The following is a 10,701-nucleotide window of genomic DNA, read 5'->3' on the forward strand; positions in this document are numbered from 1 at the left end:
GAGAAACTTGCTTTTTGGGAGGACTAACACGGCAAGGGAATACACAATAATTGGTAGGACCCGAGGAAGTACAGAGGATCAGAGGGACATTGGTGTACATGTCCATAGATCCCTGAAGGCAGCAGCACAGGTAGATAAGGTGAAGACGGCATATGGGATACTTGCCTTTATTAGCTGAGGCATGGAATATAAGAGCAGGGAGGTTATGTTAGAGCTTTTTAAAATGCAAGTGGGCTTCTCAGGATTAAATTCCATTTGCCACTGCTCTGCCCATCTTACCAGCCCATCTATATCGTCCTGTAATCTAAGGCTTTCCTCCTCACTATTTATGACGCCACCAATTTTCGTGTCACCTGTGAACGTACTGATCATACCTCCTATATTCCACGTCTAAATCATTAATGTACACTACAAACAGCAAGGGTCCCACAGCTGGACTACTGTGTGCAGTTCTGGTTGCCACACTAGAGGAAAGATGTGATTGCACTGGAGAGGGTGCAGAGGAGATTCACCAGGATGTTGCCTGGGGCTGGAGGATTTCAGCTATGAAGAGAGACTGGATAGGCTAGGGTTGTTTTCCTTATAGCAGAGAAGGCTGAGGGGGGACCTGACAGAGGTGTACAAAATTATGAGGGGCAGAGATAGGGTAGATAGGAAGAAACTTTCCCCCTTAGCGGAGGTGTCAATAACCAGGAGGCATAGATTTAAGATAAGGAGCGGGAACTTTAGAGAGGATTTGAGGAAAAAAAAATTTCACCCAGAGAGTGGTTGGAATCTGGAACACGCTGCCTGAGGGGGTGGTAGAGGCAGGAGCCCGGGCAACATTTAAGAAGTATTTAGATGAGCTCTTGAAATGCCAGAGCATACAGTGGCCCCACACAGGCCAAGTGCTGGAAAACTAGACTGGAATAGATAGGTGCGGCCAGTATGGACATGATGGGCCGAAGGGCCTGTTTCTGTGCTGTATAACTCTATGAATCTCTGTTAGTGTTTTTTTTGGTGTTTCTTCAGGTGTCTTTCCAAATGACTATAATAAAGCTGAAGAAAAATAAAACTAAAGAAGTGAGCTTTCACAGGTAAACAGAGCTTCAACCATCTTAGACCAAAAAGTGTTAAAGAGGATGGGGCTTCCCACAACTTGTGAGCTCCGAAGCATAACCTCAAGGGTGAAGCTTATCTTCAGGGAATCACATTTTTTGTGCCTTTTCCAATTGTACAAGTCAATTGTGATTCATTCTTAAAGGTTTACTTTCACTCAGTAATTATAACTTTTCACATTTCTCAGCCCAGGAACTGGCAGCATTTTAGATTAAATACTAATCGTGCACTTCTCTTGGAGCTGGTGTTTGGAGACGATCATGTCCTCTGTAGATCTGCCAGCACAGAAACTGCACTCTGCTTCTGGATACACACAGTCTGCAAATAGATGAAGTCTTTAAGCATGATGCTAGTGAAGGTCTTCCCAGTGACGTTAGGGAGTGAGATGCCCCTGTAGTTGTTGCAATCTTCTCTGTCATCTTTGTTTTTGTTTACTGTGATGATTTTTGCTTCACACATGTCCTGTAGAACGGATCCTACCTTCCAACAGAGGAGGAGATGATGAAGGTGTGACAGTAGATGGGACTTTCTGTGCTTGAGCAGTTCAGCTGGAATTCCATCCTTGCCGGTTGCCTTTCTGCTTGCTGAACAATCAATGGCCTTTTTCAGCTCAAGTGATGAGGTTTCCTCGTCCAACTCAGCCCTGACAGGAAGCTGCTGGGGAGAGTTAAACAGAGACTGGGAGATCTCTGTCTCACAGGGATTACAGCTCCCAGTGTTAAACCCAGTGACAACCTGCTCACTTCTGTCAGTCAGCAGTTCACCATCTGCCCATTTCATGGGAGGGGCAACTTTGATGATGGTCGGACCAAGCGCCCTCTTGATCCCATCATACATGGCACATAGTTCCCGTTGTGACAGGCAGTTTGGATTTCTTGACACAGGCTGATCTAGTGTTTACTTACACAGCTCCTCCCTGTCTTTTGCACAACTGTCTAGGAGACTTTCAAGTTATGCAGTGTTCTAGCTGTCGGGTTTATGTTGTGCATCAGGTTGGCTTTGCTTTTTGCTTCAATGACAGATTCATCTCTGCTGAGTGGGTCTCAAACCAGCCTTTGTTGTGGGTTCCACCTTTACCAAATGTTGCTGCTGCTGTGTCAGAAATGATTGAATCAGCGACTTCCAAACATCATCAATATCGATGTTGATTGATGAAGCTTTTATTGATGTGCCGGTAAAATATTTTACTGTTTTGTTTAACCTTCCTTGATAATTTAATTTCATGATGGAGGTGTCACTGTGAAGAATGTGGAAGTCACTAAGAATTGTCAGCAAGGATTAATCAGCACTTTCTAATTGTCGATGCTAATCAGAGGAACTGCAAAATACACAGAGGCGGCAGGAAAACTCTCCCCACAAAAGCCCCCAAAACCCCATGAATATTCAGTCACTGGGGTGACCATTGAAAAAAAGTTGCCCCCGAATGTGGGAGAGACAGAATCTGTGAGAAACAGCTTCTCCAGTCAGATTCTGTCTCTCCTGAACTTGCTGCTCTTCTATTCAGTCCTGGATGTGATTAACAGAAAAATCCAATCACTATAGTCACTTGTGAACTTGCTGGTGTCTCAGCAGTGTGGATGACCGACCAAATCTCTTCCCACACATGGAACAGGTGAATGGTCTCTCCCCAGTGTGAACTTGGTGGTGTCGCAGAAGGGTGCATGTCTGATTGAATCTCTTCCCACACACGGAGCATGGGAACGGCTTCTCCCCAGTGTGAGTGCGCTGGTGTACAGTGAGGTCAGATGATTGCTTGAACCCAGTCCCACAGTGAGAGCATCTGAACGGTCTCTCGTCAGTGTGAACACGTTGATGGGACATCAGTTCCCCAGAACTTTTATAGCACTTCCCACAGTCTGGGCATTTAAAAGGTCTCTCATCAGAGTGAACTCGCTGGTGTCTCAGCAGGTGGGCTGAAATGGTGAATCCCTTCCCACACTCGGAACAGGTGAAGGGCCTCTCTCCAGTGTGCATCCGCTGGTGTGTCAGCAGGTTGGATGACTGAGTAAATCCCTTCCCACACTTGGAGCAGCTGAACGGTCTCTCCCCAGTGTGAGTGCGCTGGTGCGTCAGCAGATGGGATGAGGTAGTGAATCCCTTTCTACACTTGGGGCAGGTAAACGGCCTCTCCCCGGTGTGAATGCGCCGATGAATTTCCAGCCTAACTGGATAATTGAATCCCTTCCCACAATCACCACATTTCCACAGTTTCTCCCCAGTGTGACTCTGCTTGTGTCTCGACAGGACAGAACAAGTGTATGGTTCCTCTCCAACGTGAACGGTTCTTTTTCCTTCCATGTTCAAAATCCGGTAATATTCAGGATACAATTAATTGGACAACTTTGCCAGATCCTGATGTGATGTTTGATTTCAGTTTCCTGACTGCAAATCCTCCCCTTCTAATATCCTGTGAAATTGATTGAAAACAGAAAAAAGGGAGTGAGAGAGAACCCACAAAAACACAAAGGCAGGTTGTGAAATCGAGTTGAATGAATCTGGTCATTTGTGGGGCTGGCACTGGGAGAAAGTGACCATGAAAACTGCTGGATTGTCGTAAAAATGCAACTAGATCACCAATGTCCTTCAGGGTAAAGAACCTGTCACCCGGTCTGGGCATGCACAAGACTCTGGCCTCTATGGGTGGAGAGAGAGAGAGAGCGAGGTGAGAGGGGCAAAGGGCGGAGAGAGAGATTTTATATATCTACAACTCGACCAGAACTTTGACAGAATCTCCCAAACTCTCAACCTCCAACACCTAGAAGGACCAGAGTAGCAGGTGGATACAAACGCCTTCACCTGCAAGTTCCTCTCCAACTCACACACCGTCCTGACGTCTGACATCTAGCACTGCATGAGGAGAAATTTCCTCCATTTAACATACAAACACACAATTTAGGAGCAGGAGTCGGCCACTTGGACCCCCGAGCCTCCTCCGCCATTCAATAAGATCATGGCTGGTCTGATTGTAACCTCCCGCCTACCCCCGATAACCTTTCACCCCCTTGTTTATCAAGAATCTATCTAACTCTGCCTCAAAAATATTCAAAGACTCTGCTTCCACTGCCCTTTGAGGAAGGGAATTCCACAACCTTCTGAAAGAAAAAAATCCTCTTCTCTGTCTTAAATGAGTGGCCCCTTATTTTTAAACGGTGACCCACACCCTCATGTCCACCTTTGATGCTCTAGTTCCGAGTGAAGCCTTGACTCTCTCTCACCCTGGACACTCCCCCCAGTACAACCCTCATGTCCGTTCGTTTAGCTCCAAGGGATGCAGACTTGAACGGCGGACAACTGGTTTAACCATCCACCCCCAGATCTTGCTGAAGCACCTAACGCACTATAGGTTTCTTTTCTCACCTGCTATAACTGTTCACTATTCTAGGATCATCCTCCAATGCAAATATAACCCCAGGCTTTTTCTCTCATGCAAATCATCTTTCTTAAACCTTTTTTCACTGTCTCCTCCACCCTCACTTCCAATAGTAAGAGAGAGGAGCTCACAGACTTTTGTCACTAAGATCAAAATCATCCATTCAGCTGCCTCCACTGCTTCCTTCCCTTCCACTCGCCCACCTGGCCAAAGTTCCTCTGAAGCTTCCCCCTGCCCAAGCCCCGAACATCTTTCTCTAGTTTCTCTCCTGTCTCCTATATACCCTCTCTGAACTTAACTTGTCCATGACACCCACCTCTTGCTTCCTCAATACTTTTGTCACTTGAACTGCTAAATATTCAACTTCATCTCTTGGTTCCCATGTTAACAAATACTGTTAACAGTTCTCTCTAGGTGCTGTTCCTTTCTCCTTTAAATCTGCCACATCACCGCTTTCCCCAATAAGCATCGCTCAATACATAAGCTTTCCTCAGTAAATATTGGGAAGACTGAAGACATTGTCTTCAGTCCCTGCTACAAACTCCACTGCCTAGTCACTGACTCCATCCCTCTCCCTGGGAACTGCCTGACACTGAATCTGATTGTTCACACCCATGGTGAAATATTTCACCCCACGATGAGTTTCTAACTACATATCCGCATCATCACCAAGGCTGCCTATTTCCACCTCAGTAACATCGCCTGACTGCATCCCAGTCTCAGCTCATTTGCTGCTGAAACCATCATCCAATCCTTTGTCACCTCTGGACTTAACAACCCTAACGCACTCCCAGCCATCCTTCCAGATTCAATCTCCACCATCCAAAACTCTGCTGCTCTTGTGCTTTCTTGGACCAAGTCTTGTTCATCCATCACCCCTGTGATTGCTGATCTACAAAGGCTCCCAATTCAGAGGCAGCAACATTTTAAGATCAGCAGCCATGGTTTTCCTCCATGGTTGCGATAATCCCTATCTCTGTAATATCCTCCAGCCACACACCCCTCCAAAATATCTGCACTCATCCAATTCCACCCTCTTAAGCATTCCCGATTTTAATTGCTCCATCATTGATGGCCTAAGCTTTGGAAATTGCTCCCAAACCTCTCTAACTTGCTTTTCTCTTTTAAGACACACCTTAAACCAACCTCTTTCACCAAATTTATGTCCTGATATCTCATCGTGTGGCTCATTGTTAAATGTAGCTTTGTAAAATTTTGTGAAATGCCCTTGAATGCTTTATGTTAAAGGTGCCAGATAAACACAAATTCTTTCTGTTGATTTGGACATACATCACCTTTCCTACATCATCATTGGGTGAAAATCCTGTAACTCCTTACCTAACAGCATTGTGGGAGCATCTTCACCACATGGACTGCAGCGATTCAAGAAGGTCAAACATCATCTTCTCCACAAGCAACTGTTGACTGGCAATATATACTGGTATTGGTGGAGAGAGAAACAGAGTTAATTATTCAGGTCTGTAGAATGAATGAACAGGCAACAAAAATGGTGCAGAACTTGATGATCAATATAAGCTCAAAAGCGAAAGAGCTGGGAAGCCAGCAGCACATGGTCAGGGGATGGGCAGCAGTGGAAACCTCATTTAGACATGGTCGGCAGAAGAAACAGTAAAATGCTAAACAGAACTAAAATACATTCATTATTAGAGACAGAGGAAGTTAGACAATGGCAGAGAGGTGATCAGGGAAGAGAGAGTTGAAACAGAGCAATGGATGGACATGGATTCAGATCCACAGCAGAGGAATCAGACCAGCCCCAGAGCCATGGAATCTCTCACGAAAAGCAATAGTCAAAAATACTCACATCTGAAACAATTTCACTTTTCAATATTAAAATCTCCTGCTGGAGCCTGCAGCTGGAAAGATATCAGAAGCACTGGAGTCAGAGAAAAATCTCCCAGTTGAGGAAATACCCGGGGAGCGGGGTGATGTCACTGAGCAATTGTTGGTGCGTGATGACATCACAGACACGAACACAGAACATCTGGGTCTGTGCAAACCAGTGATCACCACACATTATGAAGGATGTGAGGGTCCTTGAGAGGATGAAGAGGAGGTTTATCAGAATAGTTCCAGGGATGAGGGATTTTAGTTGCAATGTTAGGTTGGAGAAACTGGGCTTGTTCTCCTTGGAGCAAAGGAGATTGAGGGGAGATTTGATAGAGGTGCACAAGTTAATAATAGGTTTAGATAAGGTAGATAAAGAAAAGCTGTTCCCATTATTTGATTGTAAAAAAAAAATTATGGACACGGATTTAAGATTTTGGGAAGGGATAAAGAGGGAATGTGAGGAATAACTTTTTTTTATACAGTGAGTGGTAATGACCTGGAACTCAATGCTTAAGCTCGAAGGCTGATAATATCCAGGTCCTGATGAATCGGGTCTGCTCGGAATGTGATGTTTGGTTTGACTTTCCCGTCTGTAAATCCTCCCCTTCTCACCCCCTGTAAAAGGTGTTTCCAAAACCCATCCCTGTCAGTCCAGGATAGAAATGCACACCATTCTCTCCTCCTGCTCCAGGATCAGTAAAGTGAGTTAAAGGTGATTTCTCATTAACAAACCCATTGCTGCATTTCCTTCATTAACCCACATTGGTCCACTCGGGCCTGGCACCGGGAGAAAGCCCGCAGCTGCCGTTCCGTTCGGTGCAAAGGCGGGCCCGGTACTTTCTTACTGGGGGTGCTGAGGCCTCCACTGGGTGTTTGTGAAGCCTCCCCTCCCACCCACTGCCCCTAACGCTGCCTCCGCTTATCCGCCTCCTTCCCGCCTGAAGATGAGACAAACAAGCGTCTGTCCACGGACATCACCTGCACTGCGCATGCTCCAGATCACAATGCCCGGGGAGTGATTGACGGCAGCGCCGGACCAATAGAAATATGGGACAGGACTGGAGGACCAAGAGGCGAATCGGATGGTCCTCCAACCAATCGGAGTGAATGAGGGGCGGAGCTGAGCCTGGATCTCCCTCATTGGCTGAAACTCTGCATCATTTTAGAAGCTGATTTGTCTCAAACTCCAGGAGAAAACTGGACCTTTCTGTTTGTGGCTTTAAACAGATGAAACCCTGTGGGTGTGGAGCAAACATTTCAACATTTGTTAGTGAAATGAAATCATTCAGGACAGACAGCAGGGCCTCTCCCCGGCATGACTGCGTTGGTGTATCAGCAGATCCCTTGTGCTTTTGAAGCCAGAATCACAGAGAGAACATTGAAAAGGTCTCTGATCAGTGTGAACAAGTTGGTGTGATGTGAGGTTGGTTAAACAAGTGAATCCCTTCCCACACACGGGGCAGGTGAACGGTCTCTCCCCAGTGTGAACACGGAGATGTTCAATGAGATTGGATGACCGTCCAAATCTCTTCCCGCAGTGAGAGCAACTGAATGGTCTCTCCCCAGTGTGAACTCGCTTGTGTTCAGTCAGGGTAGATGATTTAGTAAAGTCCTTCCCACACACAGAGCAGGTGAATGGTCTCTCCCCAGTGTGAACTCGCTTGTGTTCAGTCTGGGTAGATGATTTAATAAAGTCCTTTCCACATATGGAGCAGGTGAATGGTCTCTCCCCAGTGTGAACTCGCTGGTGTGTTAACAAGGTAGATAACTGAGTGAATCCCTTCCCACAATCAGAACAGATGAACGGTCTCTCCCCAGTGTGACTGCATCGATGAGTTTCTGTCTTGGATGGATAATTGAATCCCTTCCCACAGTCCCCACATTTCCATGGTTTCTCCATGGTGCGGGTGTCCTTGTGCTTCTCCAGGTTGAATGATCAGTTGAAGCCTCGTCCACACACAGAAAAAGGGGTACACTTTCTCTCTGCTGAGAATGATGTGGTGTTTTTCAGGCTCTGTAACTGGTTAAAGCTCTTTCCACAGTCAGTTCACTGGATCACTCTCACTCGGGTGTACGTGTGTGTCTTGCTGCTTTTCCAGTCACATTGAAGTTTGAAATCCTTTCCTACAGACAAAAATTTCTCGTTCTACATTCAAAGGCCGATGATATTCAGGTCCTGATGAATCAAGTGAACATCAGACCTTGACGTGATGTTTGATTTGAGTTTCATGTCTGTAAATTTTCATCGCCTTATGCCCTGGAAAAGGAGTTTACAAAGTCATCCCTGTCAGTCCAGGATAGAATTTCAGAGCAGACAATTCCAGTTTCTGTGGAATATTTTTTCTTCTCTAGTAGAATAAAATTAATGCGTAAATCATTTTCTCTCCTGGTCACTGGGACTGTGACTCACTTCTGCCCCACAAACAGCACCACTTACAGCAGGGAGAAACCATGCATGTGTTCTGCATGTTGTCAAGGTTTCAACTGATCCTCTCTTTTGTTAAAACACAAGTGCAATCACACTGGGGAGAAGCTGTGTCAATGTGGCGATCTTGAAAGGAATTAAACTATCTGTCATGTGGTATTTATAAACGGTTTAGACTTGAATGTAGGAGGGTTGATCAGTAAGTTTGCGGATGACACAAAAATTGGTGGGGTGGTAAATAGTGAGGAGGAAAGCCTGAGATTACAGGAGGATATAGACGGGCTGGTCAGATGGGCTGATCAGCGGCAAATGGAATTTAATCCTGATAAGAGTGAGGTGATGCACTTGGGCAGGTCAAACAAGGCACGGGAATACAAAATGAATGGAAGGACCCTGAGAAGTACCGAGGATCAGAGGGACCTTGGTGTGCATGTTCACCGGTCCCTTAAGGTAGCGGCGCAGGTTGATAAGGTGGCTAAGAAGGCATATGGGATACTTGCCTTTATTAGCTGAGGCATAGAATATAAGAGCAGGGAGGTTATGCTGGAACTGTATAAACTTTGATTAGGCCATAGCTAGAGTATTGTGTGCAGTTCTGGAATCTGCATTATAGGAAGGATGTGATTGCACTAGAGAGAATGCAGAGAAGATTTACCAGGATGTTGCCTGGGCTGCAGAGTTTTTGCTATGACAGGAGATTGGATAGACTGGGGTTATTTTCCCTGGAGCAGAGGAGATTGAGGGGGGACATGATTGAGGTGTATAAAATTATGAAGGGCATAGATAGGGTAGACAGAAAGGAACTTTTCCCCTTGGTGGAGGGATCAATAACCAGGGGGCATAGATTTAAGGTAAGGGGCAGGAGGTTTAGAGGGGATGTGATGAAGAATTTTTTCACCCAGAGGGTGGTGGGGATCTAGAACTCACTGCCCGAAAGGGTGGTAGAGGCAGAAACCCTCATAACATTTCAGAAGGATTTGGATGTGCACTTGCGATGCCATGGCATACAAGGCTAGTGCTGGAAAATGGGATTAGAATAGTTAGGTACTTGTTTGACCGGCGCAGACTCGATGTGCTGAAGGGCCTTTTACTGTGCTGTGGATCTCTATGACTCTTTGACTGAGATTTGGAAACTCAATGCCACAGTCACACAGAGGAGAGGCTGTTCACCTGCACTGAATGTGGGAAAGGATTTTTATCACACCTTCGGGCACACCAGGGAGTGCACACTTATGAGAGACTGTATAAATGTTCTGACTGCGAGAAGAATTTGAAAAGCACAAGGGATCTGCTGAAACACCAGTGAGTTCACACAGGGGAGGGGCTGTTCACCTTCTCTGAATGTGAAAAGAGCTTCAGTCGTTCATCCAACCTGCAGGCAGACCAGTGAGTTGTCAAGTGACTGCAGGATTCTGCTGTTATTGCTGCTGTTAATCACATCGAGGACTGAACCATGTTGATTTTGACATTGGGGCCGATTTCTGCTGATGTTAACAATCTTTATGGCTAGGGTGAAATTTAATATTCTGGTAGTCGGTTTGCTTTACTTTGTATCCTTTCCTCTCCAAATAAAGTATATTCCTTCAGGTTATATTTGAGATTTTGTGGGATGAAACAAAGAGTGATTTACTTGTACTTCTTGCAGCTGAGTTACTGTATTAACTGCTCATGATCTGGTCTGCTCTACACTGGGAAGATGAAAAACAGATTGTGTGATCACTTTGTGGAACAACCTCTGTTCAGTCTGTGAGCTTGACCCTGAGCTTCCAGTCACTTGTCATTTTAATTCTCCGCCCCACTCCCACTCTGCCCTCTCTGTCCTTGGCCTCTTGAACTGTTCCAATGAAGCTCAGTGGGAGCTCCAGGAACAGCAGCTCATTTTTTAATTCGGCACTTTACGACCTTTAGACTCAACATCGAGTTCAGGAGTTTCTGCACCAACATTTCTCTCCCTGAA

At 45.7% G+C, this 10,701-nt stretch overlaps 1 protein-coding gene across 1 annotated transcript; it reads right to left on the minus strand.

The window, feature by feature from the left end:
* Positions 1-535: 535 nt before the first annotated feature.
* Positions 536-8,597, minus strand: LOC144698387 (uncharacterized). The gene is made up of 3 exons (XM_078570338.1): positions 7,616-8,597; positions 7,228-7,257; positions 536-3,389 (listed from the first exon to the last, which is right to left on the minus strand). The coding sequence occupies exons 1-3, from the start codon at positions 8,217-8,219 to the stop codon at positions 2,641-2,643; spliced, it is 1,383 nt and encodes a 460-aa protein (XP_078426464.1). The 5' UTR covers positions 8,220-8,597; the 3' UTR covers positions 536-2,640.
* Positions 8,598-10,701: the final 2,104 nt, after the last annotated feature.

This window comes from Cetorhinus maximus, chromosome 23 (assembly GCF_964194155.1).
Source record: "Cetorhinus maximus chromosome 23, sCetMax3.hap1.1, whole genome shotgun sequence".
NCBI lineage: Eukaryota > Metazoa > Chordata > Chondrichthyes > Lamniformes > Cetorhinidae > Cetorhinus > Cetorhinus maximus.

Excerpts from the sequence above, each read along its gene's own strand:
- LOC144698387 (XM_078570338.1), bottom strand. The coding sequence starts at position 8,219 with ATGGAGAAACCATGGAAATGTGGGGACTGTGGGAAGGGATTCAATTAT. Across the intron at positions 7,258-7,615 it reads TGCCGGGGAGAGGCCCTGCT|GCGGGAAGGAGGCGGATAAG; the intron begins GTCTGTCCTGAA and ends TCTCATCTTCAG. Across the intron at positions 3,390-7,227 it reads GGCGGATAAGCGGAGGCAGC|GAAAAAGAACCGTTCACGTT; the intron begins GTTAGGGGCAGT and ends TGAACATGGAAG.